Source organism: Phocoena phocoena, chromosome 5, assembly GCF_963924675.1.
Source record: "Phocoena phocoena chromosome 5, mPhoPho1.1, whole genome shotgun sequence".
Classification (NCBI taxonomy): Eukaryota; Metazoa; Chordata; class Mammalia; order Artiodactyla; family Phocoenidae; genus Phocoena; species Phocoena phocoena.
In genome coordinates, this window is record NC_089223.1 from 10,000,674 (window position 1) to 10,016,350 (window position 15,677).

A 15,677-nucleotide genomic window follows, 5' to 3' on the forward strand; every position below is an offset into this window, starting at 1 on the left:
ACTATGTTTTATAAGATATAAAGATTCTTTTGATGGTGGGACCTGACACACTAATGCTCAGATGAAAGACAGAACTCTTTGTTACTTACACCTCCAAATGAGAGAAGGCTGCCAGTCAGGGTCATGGAGGATATTGCCCCCTGGGGACCAAGCCACAGCAAGTTGGGCAGTTTATAAATGACAAGCAGGATGGGATTAGCTAGGTTTCCAGCACTCCCTGAGGATTGGCCAATGTGAATAATTTCAAGAGCTCTGGGGTGCAGAGACTGTCTCTAGTTTCCTGGGACCTGGCCCGATGGGGTTGGTACCTAATGGCCCTGCAGTGTGAAGACCCAATAAAGGAAGTGTTTGGAGTATGGACTTAATCAGCTGTTGAAGAGAACTAACTGGCCTCTCACTAGCCAAGGCCTTAAAACTAAGTCAATATAGCATTTAGAAACAAACAAACAAACAAAACAACTGTATTATGCACTGATGAATGGAATATTTATAAATGGAATGGAATATTTCCTACCATATCAATAAACAAAGGATGCCACAGTCACCAATGATTGCAGCCCTCCAATGTGAGCTGGTGAGCCCTGAGGAAACTCAGGGCTGAAAAGAATACCTGCCATCTAGCAGCCATCAGACTGTAGTCACTCCCTGTGGTGAGCCTTGAGGAAACTCCGGATGTGAAAATACAGGCTCCAGAGAGCTGAGGTGCATATCAAAGGAATGATTTCAGTGAGCCCAACTCTTGCATCTTCCCATACATAAAAAAGAGCTTAATTCCTTAACTTGAGATATCTGGTTTTCTTTATTTCACAGTAATCTTTTCTTTTTTTTTTTAACAGTAATCTTTTGATGTTCCCAATTACCTGCACTTTGTTGCAGAACTCCTATATAGGGTCTTCCCTGGTAGCACAGTGGTTAAGAATCTGCCTGCCAATGCAGGGGACATGGGTTTGCGCCCTGGTCCAGGAAGATCCCACATGCCGCGAAGCAACTAAGCCCGTGCGCCACAACTACTGAGCCTGCGTTCTAGAGCCCATGCTCCGCAACAAGAGAAGCCACCGCAATGAGAAGCCCGCACACTGCAACAAAGAGTAGCCCCTGATCGCCGCAACTAGAGAAAGCCTGCGTGCAGCTACGAAGACGCAATGCAGCCACAAATAAATAAAATAAAATATTTTTTAAAAAACAAAAAAAACAACTCCCGTATATCCTGGCTCCTCCCCTCGCCTCCTAGGAGCAGTTTCTCAGAGTTATCTGAAACGCTGTCTCCCAGGCTGCAGTCCTCATTTTGCCCCAAATAAAGCTAACTCACAACTCTCACGTTGTGCATATATATATATATATATATATATATTTTTTTTTTTTTTAAGTCAACGGTACTTATAGGTGAGGAATGGGGTATGTTTGATGTCTGATTACTTTTGTTTCTAGCAACTAAAGTTCATAGCTTTGTTCATATATAATTCTCTGAGTTTATTCAGGGTATTGAGAGATAAGATATCCCCTGCTCCTCACATAAAACATGAAAAGCAAGTAAGCATGCCTTCATAACAGAAAGGAACTTTTAACAGGCTGTTTTTAGCCTTTTCATTTTTTTTTTTCTTGTATATTGCACATTGTGGGAAGGGTCACTTAAAACAATTGCTTACCTTATTTAAGAAATACAAGTACAGGGCTTCCCTGGTGGCGCAGTGGTTGAGAGTCCGCTTGCCGATGCAGGGGACACGGGTTCGTGCCCCGGTCTGGGAAGATGCCTACATGCCGCAGAGCGGCTGGGCCCGCGAGCCATGGCCGCTGAGCCTGCGCGTCCGGAGCCTGTGCTCTGCAACGGGAGAGGCCACAGCAGTGAGAGGCCCGCGTGCCGCAAAAAAAAAAAAAAAAAAAAAAAAAAAAATTAGGAAATATAGAATTGAATTTTAGTCCTAGAATTAATTATACTTGACTGAGAAACAGGATGCCATAATTATTCAATTATATATTTTCATAAGTAATATGCATTTAAATAAGCACAAGGTTAAATTGCTTACATTAGCCTAAGGGTTAATGGAATAACCTTATTTTAAAAACCAAGATACTAAAATCCTGTTAATTCTACACATCAATAGGATTTCTAACTCAATAGATCATCCTATCAAATATGTCCGAGAATTTTGCAAATATATTGAGCAAATATCGATTCATCTGAGAGTAGCCTTCATTTTACTAAGTATTGTTTAAGGGTTTTCATCTTGTGTGTTAGACAGATACTTGTATGAATTTTGCCACATGTACATATAACAACTAAAAACAAAACTCTAGGTAACTATGATTCATTTGCAAAGTCATTCATAGAGAAGAATTTTATAAATTTGCTTCTGATGACATACAATGAATACTTAATATGTTATTCCATAAATAAGTGCAAATGATATATTAGCACCTACCTGGTTTAAAGCTGTGAGATTAAAAACTTCTTGAAACAAATCAGAGAATTTAGTAAAGTGAGCATGATTTTGGAAAGCCAAGTTTCTTTACAATTCCTATTAGCCACAATATAGGTAAATCTTCACTTTAAATGAATTCATTGACAAAATATTAATTAATATACAAAAGTATTGCTGCTGATTATTCAATAACAAACAGTTGGAGTGGATTCTGGCTGAGGCTCAGATCCCCTTTCAATAAAGGACTCGCTGCCCAGCTGAAAGTCCTATGGTTAGCTGGCTGTCTCCAGCTGAAGTCAAGCGCATCGCTTGTTAGTGTGAGACAATGAATAACATGACAGCAGCTGAGATCTAGTTCTCGAGTCAGCTCCCAGCCAATGACTGAACAGGGAGTGGTACAAGAGCCTACCCACTTGCCTTCCGCACGGGATTCCTCTCCTAGGCAGTCTTGGTGCTGGAGCTCCTCGTTTCGCTGGTAGAGGGTTTGTCAGGTATGAATCATGGTCCATGTTCCTCTGCCCAATTCTGATTCTTCTTTTCTTTTCACACGGATTTATTCTTTTATAAACCTTTTGTACTCTTAACTCTACCTCAATATTTGTTTCCTAGAGAAAATGTGACAATATTTTATTTTATGAAGGGAGTTAGTTTTTCTTAAATGGGCTATTAGGCAAGACTGGGAATATAAGCAGTAATACAGTAGAGCTTTTGTCATCAGATAGTTTATAGTCTGGTGTTATCAACCTCCATGATAATGTCCATGGGCCTCAAAGAAGTTAATTAGCACAAAGCCACAGAGAGAGTTCATGGTAGTACCAAGGATTTGACCTTAGGTGTCTCTGATTCTAAGGGACATGATGATTTTCTTACCTACCTTTTTTTTTTTTTCTGCGGTACGTGGGCCTCTCACTGTTGTGGCCTCTCCCGTTGCGGAGCACAGGCTCCGGACACCCAGGCTCAGCAGCCATGGCTCACGGGCCCAGCCGTTCCGCGGCATGTGGGATTTTCCCATACTGGGGCACGAACCCGTGTCCCCGGCATCGGCAGGCGGACTCTCAACCACTGCGCCACCAGGGAAGTTCTTACCTACCTTTTAAGCCTGCAAACTTTTTCTTTGCATTATGGAGCAAGCTAAGCTTTTTTACCATTAACATTGTAACATGTAATATTTAGAATATGAAAATAAATATTAAAATGTTGGGTATAAACTCTACTCATGAAAGCCCATGATTTAGGGAAGAAACAGGAGTACTATGAAATAGAAGGAACAGATAATTAGTATATCCCAATCAGCTGGCTGTCAGCAAATGAAAGGAGATATTAGTAAATTTGAATCATGTGTTCTATAGTGCTTAAAATAGAAACAAATTAACACCATGAGAACCAGAATAAAGAAGTACTCTGTTTATTCTAATCCATTAGCTGTTTTCTCCCTTGCCAGCTCAGGTAAGGTTAACAGATTCAGAAAAAGTGGGAATTCTCTTACTTATACTGTTTACCTGCTAAGTTATGGGAAGCAAACGTGGATTTAAACATCTTCTGTGTGTCAGCTACTAATGCTTGGTGCTGGTAATATGCTACTGAAATAGTCTATCTGCTCAAGTGGGGTAGGGAAACTAGTCTAATGAGGGAAGGAAACAAGCAAACAACACTTGAAGTGTTAGTACCGTATGAAATGATGTATGATTTAGACGCTATGGAGCACGGCGTCACACTCAAGGGAAACATAACTCGGCCAACAAGGGAAGGCTCCCTGCTGGAATAAGGAATAATGCTTGAAATGCCTCCTAGATCATGAGAAATTGTGGGAGATAGAGAGATGCGGTATAACCGAGAGATGTGCATGTGTAAAACAAGGACACATGAAACAGCATTCTGCAGCTCGGTTCTGTAGGAATGAGCCCTGGTTGTCAGAAAGTTGGAAATGAAAAACTGCCACTCCAGAAATATGCAAGTAGTCGAGAATGAAAGGCACCATATGCTATGCTAAAGAGTTTTGACTTTTTTTTCCTCTAAAGTGATTAGCTGTTACATTAAGAAATGATGTAATTAATTCCCAGTTAGGAAAATAACTCTGGCAGATAGGGAAGGTGATAGACATAGAACCAGTTCAGAGACTTAACTGCAGTAAGTCAGATAAGCAATGGATACCTGGAGTAAGTCCATGAGGAGTAGAAAGGAGTGAGTTCAAGAAATACCAAGGAAACAGATCAAAGAATTGGGCACCAGATTGGGTTCAGAGTGAGTGTGAGCTGAGAGTATGGGATGCTTTTCTAGCTATTTTAGGAAATAAGAAGATAATGAGAGAAATAACTGGAAATGATTTTTGAAGTAGGAAAAGATGTAGAGATGAAGTTTGAGTTGGAATGTCCATGGGAAAATGCTGAGTGTATGCTCAGGAAGTAGTTCTTTTTGTGGGTTGAAGCTTGGAAGATAAGTCTAGATTAAGCATTGGTTAGGTGAGAGTTTCCAGCATAGAGTAATAGAAGTCATGTGGATGTATTGTGTACATGGGGACTGTAGCTGAATGTTCATGCAGAGTGACAAGGTTAAATACCCAAAGACAGAGCTCTAGTGAAAGGGACAAATGTTACAGAGATATCATTAAAAATAAAGACTATAACATGGCCATTCATTTGAGAATAAATATTTAATTATAACAGGAATAAATGGTAGGTAAACTATCTCTTTTGAAGTATAATTTTTTTATTCCACTGATTATGTATGCACAGGAATGGGAGGACAGAATTTAGGATGAATCCCTGATTTCTGTCTTAGACAACTAAATGAACAAAGAGAAAAGAAAAGGCTATCAGAAAAAATGTACGTGTATATATCATATATAGTATAGTATCTTTGGATACATTAGTTTGTTTTGCAACATAGAGTATATTATGAAAAATATCAGACTGTAGAGGAAATTTCAGTTTTATTAGTCATATGCAATTATCTCCCACTGCGTGAAGCTGACTTATCAAGAGCAAACTGAAAGGTCTGAGTGTATTATGCCATCTCTTTGATGTTTTTATAGGATATAATGAAAGATGAATGCTCAATGCTGAAGCTACAGCTGAAAGAGAAGGACGAACTCATTTCCCAACTTCAGGAAGAACTGGTAAGTGTGAACAATATTTGGCCCACGGGTGTATTTTCCTTGCAAAGTTATTTGCTATAAACCCTACAACTTATTTTATTAACACTAAAATTATTAGTCATTTATAAACTGTTAGTAATTCAATCTGATTATCAATTTTATAATCCTACAGTAATGAAGATTTGACAGTCTGAAAAAGATAATGTTTTATAATATATATTGAACTTTATGTAATTCCAGAAACAGATTACTGACCCAGGATTAGGCATTTCAGTTCTACCTATCAAAAATCGTGAAGGCTAAGGCCACACTTTATTTTGTAAAGTGCAAGATTTAACGCCATACTGCCATACCTAGAGACACAATCATGTAATATGAAGCAAAGTACTCGATAACTTTGCTAACAAAAGCAAATTTTATTTTTACATAAAGATACCAAAAATGCATTAACCTAATGAGATGTTTTGTTAATATAGATATTATATAAATCCCAAATTATCTAAAAATTATACAAAAATATGAAATGTATAGTTCATGTTTTCAGGGTGTTTTTGAGATGTGACATCGTAAATGTATTAAATCATACTTTCATAACATGAAAACGCATTTGGTAGGTAACAAGAATAGCAGTGGGCATTACTTTTATAGTATGTGTTCTCAACATATATATACATATATATGAATAGTATTTTGCAATATAACGCATTTGATCTGGACAGAAATAAAATGAGTTCTCCAAAACAAAAATGAGGAAGTAATGAGAAATTAAAAAAAAATTAATCATTCTTAAGAATACCAATAAAATAAAGACATACTATACAATAAGAGGCCCTGACTCGTTATCAAGATCAAAAAAACAAACCCTAGTCAATAATGTTCTCTATGATGATTTCATATTTGACTACATTAACAATGTATTATGTAATTGTTAAATTAAATGACAAAACAGATTTTATAGACCGTCAAGCTTTTGAGAACTTTTCTGAAAACATTAGTGAGATAGCATACAAATTTAGAGTCTATTTTATTGACTCTTGACTACTGACAACAGTTTTACTGAAACTTGACCTTTAGACTGTTTCATGACTGGGTTTGATGCTGATTATTGGTCCCATGAGCATATTATTGTCACTTTAGACACCCATTGACCCATATCTATTACTTAAGATAGTAATAGAATTACAGACAAAAGGAACATGTCTTACATTACTGGGAATAACCTTTTATAAATAATTTATAATATGAAATTTATTACATAAAACATTACTACATATAACTATAGGTATGTATTATGTAATCAAGCTTTATCTTTGAGTTGACTAAAATCATGTAGATATTTATGAATGGATGCCTAGAATTATTAGTTTTAACACAGCAGAAAATGTATTCACTTTGCCAGAAAAATGCATATTTTGGATAATTAACTCAGAAAGAAGTGTTCATTTTTTCCTCCAACATTAGTTATGATCAGATTTAAAACTTAGCCTATACAAGAAATCAGACCTTCATTTGTTGAATGAAATGAGAAAGAAAATGATTACTTCCAGAGCCAATGTTACATAGCTATAATTAAGATAATTTAGTGCCCCTGCATCCAAAAAAGTCCTCTGTTGGTTGATCTAGTAAAATGAGATGCAGGTGTTTTCTTTAGCTTGGTTTTTGTTTTTGTTTTAAACTTGAATTGCCCAAATTGACTTATTAGCTTCTAAAATTTCCAGGTAACAATCAAGGTAGCATTTTAATTTTGTGCTATGTAGTTTGCATAGTCATCTTAAATAGTTCAACAAAGGAGAGTGTTACCTTTTGAAAATAGTTTGTTTCATTAAAGAAAACTGTACCTAAAGAAAAAAGTGTATAGGTGATTCAGGAAGTTAAGGAAGAAGAAACATTGTTAAAAGAAAAAGTCATCATTAAAACCGGACTTGGAGCATGCACAAGGTGGCAATCGCATAAAAGTAATATAAACCACTTAGATCCATTGAAAATTAGGTCCTAGTATTTCTGATTCTGATAATAAGTGACTTGTGACATTCTGACAAAGTAGACATTAAATTTAACATTTTCAAATTTAGATAGGTAAAGTTTAAATTTCAAAACATTTTAGGAACCAGTTTCCTGTACCCTGCTATAATCACAATCTGTAAGAATTTAGTTTAGTTTTATTATGGGTTTCTCATTTCTTAACCACTGCTATTATCATAAGCAGTTTACCTACATATACACTATAAATCAAATTTAGATGTAATTAACCAATAAAGAATTTATATCCAACTTAGTAAAGTTATTTTAATATAATTTATTTAGCCTCACTTTGATATTTTCAGTTTAAAAAAGTTAGTGCAGTGTGGGGTTGGCGGCAAAAGAAGTTTTTATACCACTTAAAAACCTTTTTATTGAGGTAACATTGGTGTATAACATTTTATGTTTCACGTGGACAACGTTACATTTCTGCTTCTGTAGAGACTACAGCGTCCTCCCCACCAAAAATGTAGTTTCCCTCTGTCACCATACAGTTTATCCCTTTATTCATTTTGCCCTTTCCCAGTGCTTCTTCCTCTCTGGTAACCAATACTCTGTACTCTGTATCTATGTATGTTTTTGTTTGGTTTTTTTTTGTGTGTGTGTTTCTTAGTTTTTTGATATTCCACATATGAGTGAAATCATATGGTATTTGTATTCTCCGTCTGACTTTTTTTTTTTTTTTTTTTTTTGCGGTACGTGGGCCTCTCACTGCTGTGACCTCTCCCGTTGCGGAGCACAGGCTCCGGACGCGCAGGCTCAGCGGCCATGGCTCATGGGCCCAGCGGCTCCACGGCATGTGGGATCCTCCCGGACCGGGGCACAAACCTGTGTCCCCTGCATTGGCAGGCGGACTCTCAACCACTGCGCCACCAGGGAAGCCCTCCATCTGACTTTTTTTACTTAGCATAATACACTCTCAAGGTCCATTCATATTATCATAAATGGCAAGATTTCATCTTTTTTTATGGCTGAGTGGTATTCCATTGTGTATAGATACCATATCGTCTCTACCCATTCGTTCATTGATGGACACTTAGTTTGTTTCCATATCTTGGCTATTGTGAATAATGCTGCAGTGAACAGAGGGGTAAATTTATCTTTTCGAATTAGCGTTTTCATATTCTTTGGTTAAATACCCAGAAGTGGTATTACCAAACCCAGGTCTGGCTGCTTGCCGGTCAAAAGCTGGTAATCCAAGGGGCAAGGGGCAATAGAAAGGAAAGGTGCTTTAATCAGGAAAGCCTGCAATCTGGGGAGAAGGTGGACTACTTGTCCTGAGACCAACTCTAAATATTCTGCTCAGTCATGACAGTTTTTAAAGGGGAAAAAGGGGGAAGAATCTTGGTGAATCGTTGAGGCAGAAGGTTGTATTCTGCATCATCCTCCCTTGCGTGCAGACTGTCTGACAGTCTTCAGATGTGTGATCTGCCTGCAGGATTGTGGCAGGTAGAGAGCTACTCATTTTTTAACTGCTTAATTTTTCACTGTTTTTATCCACGAAAAGAATCAACAGGCATAGTGTGCATGTAGGAGAGCATAAGTCAGGAGTTAGGTTAAATTGCCTACTGATGTCATTCCTATACTAAGGTTCTCTTAAAGTGAGAGGGGAACAGAAATGGGCAAACAGGAAAGGGGCAGAAGAGCTGCTTTCAATGGGATAATTGGAGCATACGGTAGTTCTGTTAACTTTTTGTCGACTCTCCATGCTGTTTTCCATAGTGGCTGCACCCACTTTCATTTCCACCAAGAGGTATGAGAATTCCCTTTTCTCCACATCCAGCCAACAATGTTGTTTCTTGCCTTTTTGATAATAACCATTCTAACAGGTGTGAGGTAATAACTCATTGTGGTTTTGATTTGCATTTCCCTAGTATTTGGTGATATTGAACATCTTTTTATGTGCCCATTTGGACATCTGTATATCTTTTTGGGAGAAATGTGTATTCAGCTTCTCTGCCCATTTTTAAATTGGGCTGTTTTATAATATTGAGTTGTATGCATTCTTTATATATTTTGGATATTAACCCCTTATCGGATATATGATTTGTAAAGATCTTCCCCCATTCAATAGCTTGTGTTTCATTTTGACGATTTTCCTTTATTGTGCAGGAGATTTTTAGTTTGATGTAGTCCAATTTGCTTATTTATCCTCTTGTTTGTAGGTATGTCTCCTCAGGCAAGGGAAAGGTATTGCTATGACTAATGTCAGTGTTTTGCTTATGTTTTCTCTTAGGATTTTTATGGTTTCAGGTCTTACATTCAAGTCTTGAATCCACTGTGAGTTGATTTTTGTGTGTGGTGTGAGATAGTGGTCTAGTATCTTTTTTTGTACATGGCTGTTCACTTTTCCTAGTACAATTTGAAGAGACTATCCTTTCTCCATTGTATATTCTCTGCTCATTATAAATTGTGTTCATATACAGGTGGACTTATTTCTGGGCTCTCAGTTCTGTTCCATTGATCTATGTATCTGTTTTTCTGCCAGCACCATGCTGTTTTGATTACTATGGTGCTGCAGTAGTTTGAAATCAGGAAGTGTGATAACTCAAGCTTTGTTCTTTATTCTCAGGGTTGCTATGGCTATTCGGGGTCTTCTTTGGTTCCATGTTAATTTTAGAATTTTTGTTTGATTTCTGTGAAATGTCTTGGGATTTTGATAGGGATCACATTGAATCTGTAGATTGCTTCAGATTGTAGGGATATTTTAACAATGTTAACTTTTCCAGTTCATGAACACAGAATATGTTTACCTTTGTGTCTTCAATTTTTCTTTTAACCTCTTTGGTTAAATTTATTCCTAGGTATATTCTTTTGTTATCTTCCATGGGATTGTTAATTTCTTTCTGCTAGCTCATTGTTAGCACACACAAGTACAACAGATTTTTATGTTTTTGTACCCTACAATCTTATTGTATTTGTTTATTCCTAACTTTTTTTGCAGAGTCTTTAGGGTTTTCTGTATATAAAAATCATGTCACACACAAATAGTGACAGTTTCACTTCTTCCTTTCTAGTTTGGATTTGTTTCATTTGTCTTGCCTAATCACTCTGGCTAGATTCAATATGTTGAATAAGAGTGAGAATAGGCATCCTTGGCTTATTGATTTAAGAAGGATAGCTTTCAGTTTTTCACCATTGACTGCAATGTTAGCCGTGAGTTTGTCATGTATGGCCTTGATTATGTTGAAGTATCTTTCTTCTATAACCACTTTATTGAAAGTTTTTTATCATAAATGTGTATTGGATTTTGTCAAATGCTTTTTCTGCATGTATTGAGATGATATGGCTTTTATCCTTTTGTTAATGTACTGTATCATATTAGGTTTTTGGGGGTTTTTTGGTTGTCTTTAGTGGACGTTAAACTACATTTCTGGAATAAATCCCACTTGATCATTGTGTGTAATCATTTTAATGTATTATTGTATTTGGTTTGCTAATATTTTGTTGAGGATTTTTACATCTATGTTCATTGGAGATATTGGCCTGTAATTTTTTTTTTATGTGTCTGATTTCGATATCATTTGGTAAGATGAGTTAGCATGCATTCCTTTCTCTTCAATGTTTTGGAAGAGTTTGAGAAGGATGAGTATTAAATCTAAATCTTTGGTAGAATTCAGGTGTGAAGTTGTATAGTCCTGGGCTTTTGTTTTCTCGGAGGTTTCTGATTACAGTTTCAACTTGTGCACTGGTTGTATGATTTGAAAAATGTGTCCTTTTATTCTCGGTTGTCCTCTGTATTTCTGTGGTATGTTATCATTTCTCCTTTTCTGATTGTATTTATCAGGGCCTTGCTTTTTCCTCAGTGGATCTAGACTTGTAAATTTTGTTTTTTAAAGAACCAGCTCTTAGTCTGAATCTTTTGTATTGTCTTTTTAGTCTCTATTTCATTTATTTTCACTCTATATTTCCTTCCTTCCACTGATTTGGGGCTTCATTTGTTCTTTTTCTAGTTCCTTTAGGTATAAGATTAGATTGTTTATTTGAGTTTTTTCCTGTTTCTTGAGGAAAGCCTGTCTTGCTATAAACTTCCCTCTTAGTACCACTTTTGCTGCATCTCATAGGTTTTGGCATGTTGTTTTCATTTTCATTTGCCTTCAGGTATTTTTTTTTAATTTATCCTTTGATTTCTTCATTGACCCAATAGTTGTAGCATGTTGTTCAGTCTTCACTTATTTGTGACTTTTCCAGATTTCTTCTTGTAACTGATTTTTAGTTTCATAGCATTATGATTGGAAAAGATGCTTGATATGATTTCAGTATTCTAAATTTATTGACCTGTGTCTGAACATACCGTCTTTCCTTGAAGGTTCCACGTATAGTCGAAGAATGTGTATTCTGCATTTGGATGAAACATTCTGTACAAATCTATCAAATCCAATTAGTCTAACATTTCATTTAAGGCTGTTGTTTCCTTGTTGACTGGATGATCTATCCATTCATGTGAGCGGGGTGTTTAAAGTCCCCTACTATTATTGTATTGCTGTAAATTTCTCTCTTTAGGTCTGTTTAGAATTGTTTTATATATTTTGATGCTCACATGTTAAGTACATATATATTAATAACTGTTACATCTTGATGAATTAAGTACTTTATGTACTGTCCATCTTTCTCTCATTACCCTTTTTGTCTTGAAGTCTGTTTTGTCTGAGTGTGGCTATACTTTCTTTTGGTTGCCATTTGCTTGGAGTATCATCTTTGATCCTTTCAGTTTGAGCCTATGTTTGTCTTTAGAGCTGAGATGTTGCCTGGAGGCAGCATATACTTGGATCTTGTTTTTTAATCTATCCAGACGCTCCCTTTTGATGAGTTCAGTTTATTTAGGGTGATTATTGATGAGGACTTAGTACTGCCATTTATCTTTTGTTTTCTGGTTGCTCTATCTCCATTGTTTCCCTTGTGTTTCTATAGGACATTTTAGTTTGATGGTTTTCTATGATGTTTTTCTCCATTTTCTTTTGTTTCATGTCTCTGCTCTAGATTTATGTTTTGTAGTTACCAAGAGGTTTGTATAAAATGTCTCATAGATAGAACAGTCCTTTTTTCTGCTAATAGCATCTTCATTTGCCTATGCAGGTTCCATTCTTTTCCTCTTCCCCTTTTCTGCTTTTGTTGTCTCAAATTATCCTTTTTTATGTTGTGAGTTTGTTACCAAATGAAAGTAGCTATGTTTTTTCCACCCTTTTAACATTTATGCTATAATAAAGTATTAAAAACCTATTCTGATAGTTGGAGTTTTCTGATTCTATCACCTTACTCAAAGTTGTGTGTGTTTTGTCATCTTGTTTGTGGTAGAAGAGCTCCTTTTGACAGTTATTATAAGACAGGTTTAGTGGTGAACTCCCTCAGCTTTTGTCTGGGAAGGTCTTTTAATTCTCTTTTGTATCTGAATGAATGATAAATTTTCTAGATAGAATGTTCTTGGCTGACAGTTTTTATCTTTCAGTATTGAGTATGTCATTCCACTCCCTCCTAGCTTGTGGAGTTTCTGCTGAGAAGTCTGCTGATAACCTAATGTGGGTACCTTTGTAAGGAACCTTTTTTCCTTTATTCCCTGACTGCCTTTAAAATTCTTTGTCATTGACTTCTGACAGTTTTAATACAATGTCTTGGAAAAGGTCTTTTTTGCACTGAGGTAATTAGGTGATCTCTTAGCTTCATGGGCTTGTACATTCAGTTCCTTCACCACATTTGGAATGTCCTTAGCTATTCTTTAAACTCTGATCTCTTCTTCTCCTTCTGGGATACCCATTATCCTAATATTTTCCCTTCCTAATAGAGTCAGCACTTATAGCATTTGCTCATTTAAAAAAAACTTAATTCTTTCCTCTTCTACTTGTATCATTTCTAGATATCTATCTTCAAGCTTGTGAATACTCTCCTCCAGATGGCCTTTTCTATTTCCAGTCCTTTCTAATGCATTCTTCATCTCATTTATTGAATTCTTCTGCTCCAGAATTTATGTGGTTATTTCTGAGTTTCAGTCTCTTTAGTGAAGTATTCCTTCTCTTCATTAATTTTCTTCCTGAGCTCATTGAACTGCCTTTCTGAGTTTTTTTCTTGTGGCTCATTGAGTTTCTTCCTGAAAGCTATTCTGAATTCAATCAATTAGATTACAGTATTCCATGCCTTTAAGTTCGGTTTCTGTAGAATTGTCACTTTGATTTTTGTTGTACAGTGTTAATCTGGTTCTTCAAGCAGCTTCAGTTCTTACCATGCCAGCGCTTCTGTAGTAGCAGACACCTTTCTTTAGATAAAGCTGGTTTTTGGTTTTTTTAAAAATTGATTCTAGTGATTCAACAGGTTAGAAATTAGAGGCCTTTCCTATTTTTCAGTAAGCGGCACTAGAGCACAAGCTGCTTTGGTTTCTGTTACCCGAGCTGCCTCTGGTTATCTATGAGAATGGGTACTTACACCCTCCACCATGTTTGTCAGACGTGTCACCCAGTGACCTCAGTATTATTTGCGTCTCTGTGGGCATTGCTACCTTGCTGTTGCGGTGCTACTGGTGCCAATATCTGGGGCACTGGGGTGGTGGGCTCTTCTATTGAGTCTGAATCACAGACTCTGATGCCTCATGGGGAGGAGGTGAGTCGGGGGAAGAGCACAGATCACATGGGTGCCTCTGTCATGTCTGGTATCGTCAGGCTCGGGGCTCTGCTGCTGTGGGCAGGGGATTGGGAGGCCAGAGTCATGGGCACTTCTCTGGCTAAAGGGATGGGGTGCCAGCCTTGCTGCTACTGCCCAGTTACCTGTGGTGACTGGAGCCACTGGGGCCAGGAGGACGGAGTCTTGTCCCCTGTCTCCCCTACTGCTACCAGCTTCTCTGGGGCTGTGGGCTCAGGCACCATCTCCACTGTTCCCCGGGTCCCGCCACCTCTGTGTTCCAGACCACCCACCTTTAGGTGTACAGATGTGTGTAATCATCTGGCCTCCTGCTTTTGTTGGGCAGAGGTACGTTTTGAGTTATGGGTGTTTTACTGACTGTAGATTAAAGGGAAGAGACCAAAAAAAAACTTGCTTCATCACAATGATGACGTTACTCCAAAAGAGATGTTTTTAAAGGCAAGATCTTTGGTTACTTTTTTGTCTTATAGAGCAGGGTTCCTCAACACCACTGTTGACATTGGGGTCAGATTGTGCTTTATAACTGGTCCTGTGCAATGTCAGATACTTAGCAGCATGCCTGACCTCTCCCCTCTAGATGTCAGTAGTACCCTCCAGGCAATGCCAAATGTCCCTGGAGGCAGATTTGCCCCAGTTGAAAACCATTGCTTTAGGCGTATATTATACTACAGTCCCCGGTTAGATGTTGATGCAATATCATACAATTTATCTGTTGGTACTCAGTAAAAAGTTCTGCAGAAGGGCTGGATCTCTCTTTTACTATCACATAAATAGCTATTTGAATGCTCTTTTAGGCCACTAGTGCTGCCAAAACAAAATACCATAGACTGGGTAGCTTAAACAGAAATTTATTTTCTCACAGTCCTGGAAGCTAGAAATCCAAGATCAGAGTGCCAGCATGGTTGGGTGCTGGTGAAAGCTCTTTTTGGCTTACGGCTGGCTTCTAGCTGTGTGCTCTTGTGGTTTCTGCTGAGTGCATGTGCATGGAGATGGAGAGGGGGAAAGGGGATGTAAGTTTTGTTTCTTGTGATAACGGCACTAATCCCATCATGAGGACCCAGCCCTCAGGACCTCGTCTAAGCTCGCACATCTCCCGAAGACCCCTATCTCCAAATACCATCGCATTGGGTGTTAGGGCTTCACCATATAAACGTGGGAGAGATGCCATTTAGTCCATAGCACATACTGTTCATGTTCATTTCTGTTTAATATTAGCAAGTAAAAATGTGGACAAAAGTCTATTATTTTTCAAGCATTAAATGTGCATTTCAAACCATCATTTTTTCTCTACTGTATGACTTGAGAATTATTACCTTGGTTCTTTTTTTCTTGCTGGGTAGGTGGACTTTACAAAGCACAAATATACTTAGAAACTCAATTTTTATATTAGATTATATATTGATATTTGAGCAAATTATCTACATTACTAACTGAATTTATAACATGAGTGTATTTTGTAGTCATACTTCCAGTTTATCCCTCTCTATTCTTTTTAAAAATAAAACATAGTGGTTTGC

General features: G+C 37.3%; 1 protein-coding gene across 2 annotated transcripts in view; it reads left to right on the plus strand.

Annotated features, from left to right (window-relative positions):
- Positions 1–15,677, plus strand: part of CCSER1 (coiled-coil serine rich protein 1) — a 1,266,496-nt gene that overhangs the window by 588,094 nt on the left and 662,725 nt on the right. For both annotated transcript variants that reach the window (XM_065877864.1, XM_065877863.1), the window contains one exon: positions 5,452–5,535. In XM_065877864.1, coding sequence (XP_065733936.1) covers positions 5,452–5,535 — 84 coding nt within the window. The remainder of the gene's footprint in view (positions 1–5,451; positions 5,536–15,677) is intronic.